Raw genomic sequence first — 15,036 nt, forward strand, 5'->3', positions numbered from 1 at the left:
AGCCCAAGGCTGTGACACAAACTCCTAAAACTGATGCTTAGCTGTTGCAGAATGGATTCCCTTCTTTCAGCTCTGCGCTAGCTAATATGGCAGCCACTTAGTCAAATGTGGCCATTCAAATTGAATCTGAATTAAAAACAATTGAAAATTCAGTTTCTTGAGTACATTAGCCACACTGATGGTCACCAGTAGCAGTGTGTGGCTATGGCTGATGGTCCTGGACAACACAGTTGCAAAGTTTTGTCACTGCACAAAGCTCAGTTGCATAGCACACTGTTACAGAGAAACACAAAAAGTTGTCCCTTTCTGATCAAAGATAGCTTTAATAACATATAATTGACACATAACAAACTGCACGTATTTAAAGTGTACAACTTGGTAAGTTTGGACATATGTATATACTCGTGAAGTTTCCTCTTTCTTCTCAGTAATCCAAGCAATCACTTTTTGCTTTCTATCACTAGAAATTAGTTTGCATCTTCTGGAGTTTCATATATATGGAATCATACAGTATGTACTTTTCGGAGGGGTGGTCTGGCTTGTTTCACTCAGCATAAGGATTCTGAGATTCAACCATGTTGTTGTGTATATCAACTGTTCATTCTCTTTTATTGCTGAGTAGGATTCCATCATACGAATATATTGCAATTCATTTATCCATTCCCCTGTTGATAGACATTTGGGTTGTTCTTGTTTTGGGTTATTCCTAACTAAGACTGTTATGAGCTTTCATATACAAGTCTTTATAAGAACCTATGTTTTCTTCCCTCTTGTGTAAATTTCCAGAAGTGGAATAGCTAAGTCATGTGGTAAGTGTATGTTTAACTTCTTAAGAAATTGTCAAACTATTTGCCAAAGTCACATTTTACATCTCCATCATTGGTATATGAAAATCTGTCAATCTTTAATCTCTTAATCTGTGGGGAATTTACCCTAACCTGGTCCTGTAAATCTACAAAGCAACTCTATAATTATCTCTAAAACATTGACCCTAAAGTCTCTTTTTCCAGTTACATAATCCTTGCTAAAAACCAGTGTTGTAAAAGGAGAACTAGGCTTTCACCAGAAGAAAACAAGGCAGGGGTTCCTGCAAGAAAGCAGCATCTTTCACCTCTCATCGGGGAACAGCCTGCCCTTCTGGTCTGATGCACCACATGGGGAACAGCCCACCTCGGCAAAAACTGGACACTGGGTTTTAAGCAGCAAAGCCGTCTGAAACACAAAACCATCATCATGTCTTAAAGTGCTTACTGTCAGGTATCTGGATGGTACTAGAGCCAAATTTAGAATTCTCACTTAAGTCATCTTTTTACAATCCTTGTCTGCCCTCCTTCACGAAGAAATGCTTTGCTACTTAGACCACTTAACATCATTTTATTTAATGCCGGAATGGCACATATTCTTTCTATTAGTCACCAATAGCCGGCAAAGACTCAGGAGACCGAATATAATGGTAGGATCTCAGTAGCATTGTAGATTAGCATTTTTACAGTTACCCAGCAATCCATACTTGCTAGAAGAATGCAGTATGTAATTTAGTCAAACAGATAAAATGATTTTCCTTAATTTTTCAGTTTATTTTTATGACATGGTATTTTTCTTCATTCCATTGTTATTTCCCTTGGCTTCTGACAGACATGGTTATGTTTACTCGGCCTTCAATAAATGCACACAGCCACAATGTGAAGCAGGCCAGCCGAGGAGCAGCTCACTTTGGCACAGCGAGGATCGTACCTGACTGGTGTAGAGGACCAGCTGCACTAGCTGAGGCATCAGGGCATCGGCCATGGTCAGAGTCTGTAAATTTGGATGCATCAGTGAAGTCAGTAACACTGGAAGAAGGTGACCAAGCATAGTAGCCTTAGTAACTTGTTCCAAGCCCTTTAACCTACAAAAAGTTCAAGAAAACACATGGCTTAAGCAATTCCTAATCACGTGAACTGGCAACCATCATCTTTAACAAATTCTCTCATACTGCATTTCCTTGAGCTGCTTTGAGCACCTCTAGCTATAGCAATTCAGTCCACAAATATCCCACTGTCTACCATTGGGGGAGAGAACAGAAATCTAGTAATCCGTGTCAACTTCAACCCGTGGTTTTACCAAAAAAGTGTAAATGGTGCATTTCACAGCACCTCTGAATCACTTTATAAATGGCTTCTAAGGGACGCCTAGGTGGCTCAGTAGTTGAGCATCTGCCTGCGGCTGAGGGCATGATCCTGTAGTCCTGGGATCGAGTCCCACATCGGGCTCCCTGCATGAAGCCTACTTCTCCCTCTGCCTGTGTCTCTGTCTCTCTCTTCCTCTGTGTCTCTCATGAATAAATAAATAAAATCTTAAAAAAAAAGTTTCCCTCAAATCACTCCTAAATAAATAAATAAATAAGCGTTTCTAAAATACAAATGGCTACTCTAGGTAGTTACCATGTGCAAAGCTCCCCCTTGGCCCTGGCACTGTGGGCGGCTATGCTGTACAGAGTCTCTGATAGGGAAAAAATAACTGGCTACAACACAGATTTTTTATTTGTTTTTAAAATCACATTATCCCCTCCCCCTTTTTATTGAGCTACAATAAGATATATGGCTGTATAAATTTTTTTTTTTGCTGTATAAATTTAAGGTGTATAATTATTTGATATATGCATATGTCGTAAAATGATTACCTAAAATCACATTCTTAATATCCCAATCCTCTGCTAGAAGAATTAAGATATGTGACTCACCCAAAGAAATATATGGATTATATAAATTCTCCAAGGCTACTTAGGATACTGGGATTGGAACAGGGAACAGACCTCACATCTCTCAGGCTCTCAGACTGTCCCTCCTCCCCAGGACAAAACTGCACCATGTGCCAGCAGTGGGCCCCACACATCCTAACAAGCCCCAGTGTAATATCTATCTGGGCTATACTGTCCCCAATTCCAATCTGGCCACTTACTCTCTTGGAAAAGGCAAGAAGCAGGGACATGGGGACAGACGGGATACAGGAGGAAAAATTACATGGCAGGGTTGTTTTGGATCAGCATCTCTAATGTTAAAATTGTCAATAAGCACATATGTAACAGCAAACTATAGCTGAAACGTTCATGGGGAGGACTAAGAATGAGCTTTATTACTGGGAAAGAGATTACCCTCTATATAGGTCACTCCTATATTTGCAGTAAAATTACAGTAAAATCTTAAGACATTGTGTCAACATCCTCTTTTGCATGGCAATTAATTTTCTGTAACACTAAGTCATCTCTGCCTCTCTAAAGTCCTTATCATGAGGAAATCCAGTGCACATCGTGCTGAGCCAGATAGCTGAAGGAAAGGCCCGTTTGGGAACGATGATGGTGGCAGACCCAAATGCCACCACAACCTTGCTGCCCCCTTAGACCATGGCTGTTAGCCCAATCTCACCTAAAAGCACCATTAAAGAGTTTGATTGCACTTGGCATTGAAACAACTTGCTGTTTCAACCTATTATCACAAAAATCTTTCTATATTAAATGAACATTTGATGTTCTAAAAGATTTTGCTTTCATAAGCAAATTCTGTTTCCTGAAGGGCAGTGGGTCACAGCTCACGAGCTAGTTCCTCACCTCTGCTCACGGTCAGCTAGGTCACTATTTATGAGGGCAGTTGTGACCTGTTGTAGCATTTCCAACACTTCATCACATCCAGTCAGGATTTGGGTGGCAAGAGCCAAAATACTGACTTTTAGCTCCTAGGTAGAAAATATCACATTATTATTTTTAAGCTTTGTGATGAGTATACATTCACACTGACAACATGAAATGATGTATTTAATGACACATTTCCAAATTAAATAATGAGGTGGCCAGAATAAACCCAAAGCAGTAAGTTCCGCGAGGATGTCAAGTAGCAATTTGATTTGGGAAGCTAAGGTCTGGAGTGCTGATAGAAATACGCAGTATTTCACGGGGAGCACACGGAGTCCCTGGGAGAAAAGGCATTTCTCCCATCGCCTCCAGCACAAGAGAGCTCCCGGTGGCCAGCCCAGAAACTCTCCAGGTGGAAGATTGCCTTGGGTGGTATGAGGATAGCTAAAGAGAAAAACAGAACAGTAAAAGGCGCATGTATAGGCGGTGAATAAAATGAGACAAAACACAACATTCTGAAACAGTACAAGTGACCTTTTTACTTAATGTTTTAAACCATTACACTTGAAAGCAAGCAAGTTAAAAAATTCAGTTAAAGTAGCAGGCAGTTACAGGCTATCAAACATTAAAAATAACTATTAGAGAGTTCGTGGGCATACAAATACTAAATACTTTGTTTAGAAGTACTAGTTAAAAATCATAGAAATGTTTAGTGTACAATTATTTTCTATTTTAAAAAAATACAACCAACCTAAACCTTTAGGTGAAAACTGAGTTTTTAATTTTTCCCAGAAAGACTGGACGCCTTGGCCTCTTCTGCCTTTACCATGAGTATTTTTCTCCAGGGGTTAATGAAGAACTTATGGAATTTAGCCTTTCAAAGAGAAAACACTGGTTTTCATTGCTTGGACTTTTCTGGGGCCTTTCTTGGAATTAAGATGTTTTTATCATTAAGAGAAACGGAATTCCGAACCAGCAGGCTAAACCATGGTTTAAGTCACACGGATCTTGTCAGCCCCTGCGTGCTGATTGTGGCACAGGGCAGGCATTTCACACACCTCCTCTCTGACCCTCACAGAGTCTTGTAAAAGGAGACCTATTGTCCCTTTTCACTGATTAGGAAACTAGGGCAAGAGAAGTTAATCAATTGTATCAGCAATTTGAAATGATTAATTCATGCATTTTTGCCTGTTTAAAAAAGGATTGTATAATAAGATCAACTCATAAACAGGAACTAGCAAGTGTATTGGTTTCACGGTACACATGCATAAAGGAGTAAGAAGAGGACTATGATGACTTGTAGCTTTATGGCTTCTTTGGTTAATTTTTCAGTATGTTTTAGTCAAAAGTTTTAATTCTCTCACAAAGAAGAGATTCTCAAGAACAATGCAAATAGGGACGCCTGGGTGGCTCAGCGGCTTGGCGCCGCCTTCGGCCCAGGGAGTGATCCTGGAGACCCAGGATCAAGTCCCACGTCAGGCTCCCTGCATGGAGTCTGCTTCTCCCTCTTACTGTGTCTGTGCCTGTCTCTCTCTCTCTCTCTCATGAATAAATAAATAAAATCTTAAAAAAAATAAAAGAACAATGCAAATAACAGCCTCCAGCATCTGTCAAAATTGTAACCACCACTGCAATAAAAAAAAAAATCTCTGAATTGCCATGTGGGAACAAATTATTCAATTTACACAGTAGCTAACTTAAAAATAATTACAGAGAACGAAATGAGCTGTAGGTTTAGAAAGTATTCAGCATAAAGGTTATGAGAAAATTATCACCTTTGAATTTATTTGAATTGAGAGAATATCATAAAACAGCCACAATGTCAAAATTATTCAAATGTTATACACCCAGATTTATTTTATCTATATATACATAACTTTCAGATGTGTATGAGATCACTTGTAAGTGCCATATTTTATAGTTCTTTAAAAATATGAAGATAAACAAGGCACAAAAAGATTGACAGGAGCACATGGATGACACATTATGAGAGTGTCACAAATATGGTAACCAGTGTGCAATGACATAAAAACCTATGAAATGAGTGACCTAATATTACCTCCCACAACAATATAAGCCACATGGTGAAATCTGACATCATAATACACAGAGATTTAGCCAATTAAGCTGTGCTTTACACACTGGGTAGAAAGCATTGTTAGAAGAAAGCTTGGTGTTTACCTGTACCTTCAATGTCTCTCCCTGCAAGGAGTTGTCACTGTCATCATTCTCATCAGGTTTAATCAAAATAGTGTTACTGAGAAGGTGGTTCTGAACTGCCATCAGATAGCGCAGGCAGGAGGATGCAGCCTTTAATACAAATAAGGGCATTTAGATGATCTACACCCTACTGAAAGAAGGGGTCATGTAATCCTCATGTGTTTATAAGATTTGGACAAGGGAAGCAAAAGAGAAAGTACAGAAAACAGACCAGGTTAGTTTCTCAGGTGACTTATTTCCACAGGGCTTTTGATACATCATTTGACATATTCACTGTAACTTTGTGCCTTCTGCTACATAATTCACACTAGTCATAGATACTTACTTAAAATTTTCCCTCTTAGTAAATCTTCTTCCCACCCTCATCCCTTCTCATGCTTCCACTAGAAAAGAGCCTACCCAAACCCTTAAGAGAATTTCTTGGTTCTTTCCAGTCTGTATAACAGTGATGCTTTAGAAAACAATGCTATATTAAAAATTAAAGCAGGGGATGAACAACGCTCTATTTTAAATAAAATGAAAACATCCAAACTCAAACAATTTACTGCATCAAGACATTTAAGCAGGAGGAATAAAGTCTTTAGAGAAAGTATTCCAAGTGGATTTGTTCAGTTCTGTATTTCCAAGAGAAACAGACACCCACTACCTTTCAACTAAGACTGCCTTGGAGAGAGTGTGTTACAGCAGTGTGTACATACACACCTCAACATGGTAACATGAAAATAAGGATGTGTGATATAATTTTGCCTTCATTAAACACATTTTTACTTACAGGCACAGTTGAAAGGAGTTTTTGAAAATCTTCTTTAGAGACAGTTTGGCACTTGGTGATTAAGATACAGGATTCCCGTACAACAATCTTCAGAATGTAGTGTAAAAGTTCATCATTTAGTCTTTAAAATGCAGGAAAAATGTAACAATAAGATATTGATGGTTTAATAAAAAAGGATAAGTTGTATACAATTGGTACAAGATATCAAATAGAAGGCACAAAATCAGCCCGTTCTCCTAAGTAAATCATCTTATTCAGTAATGATGCTAACAACTGGGTGTATTATTTAAATCAAACTTACAGAAATACAATGGTAGCCAAACACCCAGTCCAAGTATTTTATAAACATCAAAGAAAACCAACACCTTCCTAGCTCTCACCACCTTTACCTTCTCTCACAGCCCAGTGATTTGGAGAGCACTCTTCAAGATTTTTAAATAAACTCCATCTGTTATTTCCACAAAGAACTTTCTAGCAGGCCTAAGTTACTCTGGTGATAAAACCGAAAAATGCTAACATCGCTTCTTAGGGCAAATACAAGATTTACCATCTTTCAATTGATCTGTGATTTCAATTTAACATGCTAATTATCATATCAGATATTACAGGAGACTAAAGTTGATCAAACATGTTTAAACATAAATTAATTCCTAAGAAAAACACAAAGACGAGCAGTCAACAGCATAACTGGTGTCACCTGTAATGCTCATCCTCCTCGCTGCCAAATCGGTTGTTTTGAAGCTGTTCAGCTAAATTGGTTAGGATCACATCCCGCAGCTGTGAGAGGCCGCTGTTCCTCTCTCCTGACAGAACAAAGCTCCATAAGTGACCGTGGCAATCACACTTAGAAAATTGAGGCTATTAAAACAAGTTTTGAAACAAGCAGACTATTGACGATCTAGGGGATCCAGGCACACATACCTAAACAGCAGCAGCAAAAACATCGCAACCAGTCAGGCTTTTTTAAAAACCAGTACATCCCGATCTGAGTGTAATTCACCTCTTCATACATCATCAAGTGTGATTTCTAATTCCTTAAATTAATGTTGCTTATTAATGCAGAGTGTCTTTGGCAGGGTGAACTTTGTTGTATTTGTTGATTAACTTTAAAAGTCAGGTTTTGGAGAAAACAAATGGACTTAAAGTCCCCAAGAAGTCATTATCTTTAATGTGCTTCAAACTTCTACCATCAGGCACCTTCTGCTAAGTGGTGTGAATAGAAAAAGTTTCTAAAGCTTGAAGATACAGAGAACACAGTTTCTGCTCAGTCCAGTTTAAGTGTTGGCATATGTGCAGATATATTTTAAAAAGAACACTAACAAGTACAAAGAAAAGAAATATTATCTTTATATCCAGCCGTCTCCTTGTGGAAAAAAAAAAAAAAAAAGGATGGTTGTTCAAGGAGAATGCAAGGATAATTCTTACCTTCTGTTAAGACCAGCTTCAGTAAGTTATTGATTTCGGTTTCACCAGGGTATAAGATATTTAAACCCGAGCTGAAAGGACAGAAAAGTCAAAAGGCTTTTCAACAAATGTCCTAGAAAATCCAAACTCTAAATACTTTAATTTGTATTCATATTAAAGATGGCAGTGTGATTACATAAAATTCTGAGGGAAGTCTCATCACTGACCAAGTGGCTGACTCTAAATTCACTGTCACCATATAGCCCATTCACCTCCCTGCTAACTAGGCTCTCTCTCCTTCTCATGTCGACGAGTTACCAAATTAAGAACTTGTCTGAGGCTGGATATGGAACTGGTTAAAGAGAACTGAGCTATACAAAGTCAATGTAGTTGAGCCAGGTGTATATCCAGATTGTGACCAAAAGCACATTTGAGAAGTGGAATTTCTAAATTTCAGCTTTTCCAAAAGAACAAGAAGAAAAGCATTACAAGTTGTGTCAGAATTGTTACTTTCTTTTTTTATGAGGTTTGACATACAATAAAGTGCACATTTTTAAAGTGTAAGTATGACAAGTTTTGACATATGCATAGACCCATGAAACCATCACTACAATCAAGGAACTGAACATACTCATCACCCCGAGAAGTTTCCTCAAGACACCAGATTTAAATTGCTGCCTTAGGGATCCCTGGGTGGTGCAGCGGTTTAGCGCCTGCCTTTGGCCCAGGGCGCGATCCTGAGGACCCGGGTTCGAATCCCACGTCAGGCTCCTGGTGCATGGAGCCTGCTTCTCCCTCTGCCTGTCTCTGCCTCTCTCTCTCTCTCTCTCTGTGACTATCATAAAAAAAAAAAAAAAGATAAAAAAAAATAAATTGCTGCCTTAATATTTTCAATAGCAAGAGACCCAAAGCATAGTTGATTATTGAAGGGAAAAAAAATCTCCTCTCCTCTCCTCCCTCTCTGCTCACATTATAGTTCTTCCAAACATTCAGTTCTCTCTTGGTGACTAAATTATTCTTGGTCACAGGCTATATACCTGGATAAATGTTCATTGAACTAAAAAAAAAAAGATTAAAAAGATAAACAGAAAATGGTCCATAAATCTGACCTCTTCTCTAACAAGGTTTTAAGCAGAATTTAAAAGGCTGACATTGTTGAGCACTTTGCATCAGGCTTTGTCTTATTAAAATCTCACAAACTCTTCAAGTTAGGTGTTATTTTTATGCCCACTTTATAGCTGAGGAAATGGAAGCCTTGAACCAAGCTAGCAAGTGGCAGAGCAAAGACTAGAACCCAGGTCTGCAAGCTGCCTAAACCTGCTTCTTTGACACCTTGCCATATACTCTCCCCAAATGACAAGAACATCTACTTGCAAGCCATCAAAATACCCTCTCAAAAGGTTTTTTTTTTTCCTTCTCAAAATCCAAAAGGCAAGATGAGGAACATAGTTACACATACGGCTTAGGGCCCCTGGGAGTCGGGCCACAAGCCCTCTTCAATTAAATTATTCCCTATGTACAAGGTCCTGACCATGGAATGGGGTAAGAGATTTCCATGCTACTGAATTGCAGCAAAGATTAAAATGCAGCACAGGAGAAGCATTTTGCAAAAACCATGAAGAAAATAATTTGCTGATTACCTGATGGCAAGACACACTTCCTTCTGAATTTCAGAGCAAATTTGATCTTTTGGTGCCATCAACAACTGCCAAAGCAATAATCCAGACCGTCGAATGATGTCGCGATTCCTTTCAGTTTGTGGGCTGAAGAAAAATTTAAATACCACCTACAGAAACATAAGGGGTATATCTAAAAATACTAATTCTACTAGGGATAAAATTATCCCTTTGAAAAAAAGCATATAGTAGATAGTCTTCTGAACAGATATGCAGGTGGATTTTTAACCACAATCTCCTTGATTGTGTAACAGTATAATTACAGTAAATATTTTATATATATTAACTGCAATGAGCTACCTACAGCAATACTCCATTAACTGTAATACAATGAGTATGATTAAAATTCTAATTACAGGATTAGAATGTGGTTAAGATATAAGACAGGAATGTTGTTAAACTTTTCTTCTGGTGAAAATTAGCTGGCTGAAACCAAGTTTTGGGTTTCTTTTTCTCTATTATCTTACTTATGTCAAAACAGTGCATTTACCTGAAAGACAACGAGAATACAGCGTATAATACAGGTGTCTCCATTAACCATGGCTTTCTCCATAATGTCACAAATACTGCTAAGATGGTGTGCTTCAATTGGATGCTGCTTGCCCAAGACACTTGTGATTGGAAGATTGGGGTTAGTAGCAAGAAGATTGAGTTGGTGTATGCACATCGCACCAACGTGGTGCAATAATTGGTTTATAACCTCATTCGTGGTTATAGCCTCTTCTAAAAAAATGAAAAAGAAACTCAGTGAGGAAAGACATCTCCATAGGTGGCCCCTAAGGAACAGAAAACTCTGATTTACAAAAGGTACATGCATACTAGTACTAGGAGAGAGTATGCTGGCTCCCATCTCTTCTACTGCTTCTGGAGAATCCTTTTCCCCTGCCATAATGTTGAGGTGAAAATGAAAATACTAAGGAATTCCCGTTTTTAAAGAGCACTGAGAGAGCCCTTTCTATATACTGGACAATAGGTTAAATGCATTGCATTACCTTACAACTCTGCTGTAAACTTAGACTATTTTAGCCCTGTCTTATAGAGGAGTAAATCAAATTTAGAGAGGTTAAGTAACTTGCCCTAGGTCACACAGCTACTAAGTACAGAGCTGGGATTTGGAGTCAGGCCATCTCTGCTCAGAGCCCATGCTGGAACCAGTCTAGTAAAATCTATCTTCTATGGTTCCTCCATGAGAGAACACCACCACCACCACCACCACATCCCCGCCCCCATGTCCATAAATACCTCCTCCCACAGTATCTCACCATTTTTATCTCATTTAGTCACTGCAACCTAGAGAGCCATCAGTTCAACCCTGAGGTTCAAGAGCATCCTCTTACATAATAATAAACACCCCATGGATGGTCACAGGCATTCAGGGAATGGAAGTGAAAATAATCTAAATAGGTAAAATGCAAAACAAACAAACAAATTTGCTTTTCCCTTTAAACCAGCTGAAATGAACTGCCTCAAAGGACCAGGAAGGCAGGGGATCTAGGAGAGGCAGGCCCGAGTAGAGGTTACTTGGAGTTTCCCAGACTGTGGGCACTGAAGACTATGACAAGAGGACTCAAGGAAAATCAAAGAGAAGGTGAACTTGGCCCAAACTGAATTTTCCAATTGTATGTTAGCTGGAGGGCCAGGCCGGGTTCCATGCTCTTACAATAGAATTCAGGTTAGTATTATTCATCCTCACCAAAGACTTTCTGAAAGCTAGCCTCTGGGACCTAGCCAAAGAAATGAGGTCTTTGATATTTATTCTGAGTTACATAGGAAGCCAGTGGAGGAGTCTGAGCAGAGGAGGGACAGAGCTGACTACCAAGACTATACAGGACTCTGGCTGCTGTGCAGAAATGAGCAAATGGGGGCAGTGGAGGGCAGCTGCGAAGGAAGGAGGAAGGAAGACCAGGGAGCTGGCTACCCGGTAACCTGGTGAAGCCACCAACGCCCAGGCAAGAGTCATAGCAGCATTGCTGGTAGGATCTGGGGATAGATCTTGAGGGTCACAGCTGACAGTATTTGCTGATGTCCGTTTGGATATGAGATGTGAGAGAAAGAGAGTCCTAGGGAATTCTAATTTTGTGGCTTAAGCATATGAAGGAACTGTGATACCTATAGTAGCATCTAGGGGATTCAGCAGGTAGAGATTTGGAGAAGGGGGAAAATGGAGTATGTTTTTGACAAGATGAACATACCTATTAGATAACCGAGTAGAGGTGAATATACAGTCTAGAGATTAAAGCAAGAAGCTTGGAGAGAATAATTAGGGAGGCACTGATATATGGTTGACCTTTTTCTTATTTTTGCTCTTTTTTTAAAAAGAGATTATGAAAAAGATTATGAAAGAGAGAGAAAGCATGTGGGGGGGAGAGGGAAAAGGACCAGCAGGCCCTCTGCTGAGTGTGGAACCCCACTTGGAACTTGATCACAGGACCCCGAGACAGTGACTTGAGCTGAAACCAAATCAGACACCTAATTGACTGAGCCACCCAGGGGCCCCTGATGTTTCTTCGTCCCTCAATAGCCTTATTAATATAGAACTTAAGATAAAATTCACCCATTCTAAGTGCACAATTCAATGATATTTAGTAAATCTGCACATATACCAAAATCAGGAAAACAGAGAAGTTACCACTGACCCTATAAAAATTATAAGGAAATAGTATGAGCAACTTTATATCAACAAATAAGAAAACTTAGATGAAATGCACAAATTTCTAGCAAGACACAAATTACCAAACTAACTCAAGAATAAAAAATCTGGTAACTGCATAGCCTCAAAGCATCACCTCCCTCAAAACATTAATTACTATAGCAATTAACATATGTCCACAAGTTCTTTGAGGCTCTTCCTTCTAAGAGGTGGAGCTTCATTCCCTTTCCCATAAGCTTGGGCTCAATGACTATCTACTAGTTGGAAAAATAAGGTAACTTTGCAGTGAAGAAAGCTGGCATTAAAACCAAGCAATTTTTTTTTTTTAAGATTTTTATTATGCAATCTCTACTCCCAAGGTGGGGCTCAAACTCACAATCCCGACATCAAGAGTCACACCTTCCACCAACTGAGCTAGCCAGGTGCCCCAAATCAAGCGACGGACTTTAATAATAAATCATGTTTATTATCATGTTTACATGATACCCTGTGATATCCTGTGACACATGTACCCTGTGATATAACAAAATGAGAAAAGCACTTTACCTCTGCAATACTCCTCCCTAAAATCTAAAACCTCAGTTCAAAATGAGAAAACTGAAGATGAACTCAAACTGAAGGATGTTCTACAAAATCCCTGACCAATACTCCCCAAGCGTGTCCTTTTCTGTTTTTCTAAAAGGATGACTCTATCCATCTATGTCTTCATTGCAGGTTTACTTCTCCCACCATTTCAAATCTGCTGCTGAGCTGCTCTTTGCAGTCACTGACCTTTTCAAATCCAGAATTTCCACTGTTTTCTTTTTTCAAAAATTTATTTGTTGAAATTCTCTATTTTTTTTAAGTCATAGTCATCATACTTGCATCTTTTCAACAGTTTCCTTTAGATCTTTCAATATATCCACAAAGGCTGCTTTAGTTCTCATCTTCTAAGTCCAACAGCTGAGTTCTGTCTATAGTATGTAGCCACTGACCTCTGTTTAGTTGGGTTTTTTTTCAATTCTTGTTTCTACTTTGTTACTTTCTTTCATTTGTGTACTTTTATTTTTTTAAATTTTAAGCCTGTCTTCCTAGGGATCATCTAGACTGAGTCAACGGGATCCCTGGGTGGTGCAGCAGTTTGGCGCCTGCCTTTGGCCCAGGGCGTGATCCTGGAGACCCTGGATCGAATCCCACGTCAGGCTCCCTATATGGAGCCTGCTTCTCCCTCTGCCTGTCTCTGACTCTCTCTCTCTCTCTCTGTGTGACTATCATGAATAAATAAATCTTAAAAAAAAAAAAAAAAAGAGTAATCTAGACTGAGTCAAAGGCTGTGCTCAAATACCTTGGGCCAGTAAGTTTGCCCCTCCGGCTGGGTCTGTATGTTTTGGGGTAGCACACCAAGTTTCACACAGCTTTAAACTCTGTCTTGGATTTTACTTTCTGTCAGGCCCTCTCACATCTCTGCATGTATGTGCAGGCTCATGCTCGGCCAGGCCTGTGTGAACAACCCAGGCTGGGCCCTCTCCAGCTTCTTCTATGCACATGTGCAGGTAGCTAAACAAGGCCCTCTGTAGCTTTCTCACTACCTGGATCTCATGAGTAAATCTCTGGCTAGTTTGCTGGTTCGCTGCTCACCCTAATCACAACCACAACCTCAAGTGAGCTAAGCCACCAGTCTTCTCTGTTGGTTTGCCACCAAGATTAGTACTGTTACTGACATTGTTGGGCAGGAGTTTTTCCCATGTATTGCTCCAAATCAGGTCAGCCCCTCTGGAAACAAGGCTGCTGGTTTACATGATCTGCCCCACTTTGATGGAATTATTACACTGACCAAGTTTAAGGTGGGAGACAGGAGCATCCTCAAGTAAGAGTACCACAGACTCCTATTATTTTTACCCAAGTTCAGTGATTTTTATGAATATTCACTTCTCAATTTGGTGTATGCCTCTGGTCAGTTTCTAGAGCCTAGAAATAGTTGTTTCTCATAATGATGTCCATTTTATCAATGCTTTATGGGAAGAGGATTTGCTCCTCCATACCACACTATAACTGACCTCGAAGCCAGAAGATTTTAAGTTAACAGTTATTTAATATTAAGACTCCTAATATTAAGAAATACACATATCTGGGGCACCTGGGGGGCTCAGTGGTCGAGTGTGTCTGTCTGCCTTTGGCACAGGTCATGATCCCAGGTTCCTGGGATTGGGTCCTGCATCAGGCTCTCCACAGGGAGACTACTTCTCCCTCTGCCTATGTCTCTGCTTCTTTCTGTATGTCTCTCAAGAATAAAAAAATAAATAAAATAAAATAGCATAACAATTTTCTCTAAAAAAGTCTCAAATCCTCTGTTTATTTACATAATTATTTAATTAATCATAAACCAGGCATCCCTGGGTGGCTTAGCAGTTTGGCACCTGCCTTCAGCCAGGTGTGACCCTGGAGTCACGGGATCGAGTCCCGTATCAAGCTCCCTGCATGGAGCCTGCTTCTCTCCCCCTCTCTCTCTCTCCCTCTCCCTCTCTCTCTGTTATTCTCATGAATAAAATCTTTTAAAAAAAAATAATAATTAATCATAAACCAATCAGGTGGGGCACCTCAATGGCTCAGTCCATTAAGCGTCTGCCTTTGGCCCAGGTCATGATTCTGGGGTCCTAGGATTGAGCCCTGCATCAGGCTCCCTGCTCAGCGGGGAGTCTGCTTTTCCTTCTGCCCTTCCCCTTGATCA

General features: G+C 39.7%; 1 protein-coding gene across 7 annotated transcripts in view; it reads right to left on the bottom strand.

Moving 5' to 3' along the window:
• Positions 1–15,036, bottom strand: part of HECTD4 (HECT domain E3 ubiquitin protein ligase 4) — a 188,927-nt gene that overhangs the window by 83,298 nt on the left and 90,593 nt on the right. For 5 of the 7 annotated variants that reach the window (XM_072802574.1, XM_072802572.1, XM_072802571.1 and 2 more), the window contains exons 12-20: positions 10,170–10,402; positions 9,644–9,789; positions 8,025–8,095; positions 7,297–7,402; positions 6,600–6,720; positions 5,789–5,917; positions 3,587–3,711; positions 1,735–1,888; positions 1,112–1,212 (exon numbers count right to left, since the gene is read on the bottom strand). In XM_072802574.1, the coding sequence (XP_072658675.1) occupies positions 1,112–1,212; positions 1,735–1,888; positions 3,587–3,711; positions 5,789–5,917; positions 6,600–6,720; positions 7,297–7,402; positions 8,025–8,095; positions 9,644–9,789; positions 10,170–10,402 (1,186 nt within the window). The remainder of the gene's footprint in view (positions 1–1,111; positions 1,213–1,734; positions 1,889–3,586; positions 3,712–5,788; positions 5,918–6,599; positions 6,721–7,296; positions 7,403–8,024; positions 8,096–9,643; positions 9,790–10,169; positions 10,403–15,036) is intronic. The other 2 variants (XM_072802573.1, XM_072802577.1) reach the window with 1 other exon arrangement.

This window comes from Canis lupus, chromosome 27 (genome assembly GCF_048164855.1).
Source record: "Canis lupus baileyi chromosome 27, mCanLup2.hap1, whole genome shotgun sequence".
Classification (NCBI taxonomy): domain Eukaryota; kingdom Metazoa; phylum Chordata; class Mammalia; order Carnivora; family Canidae; genus Canis; species Canis lupus.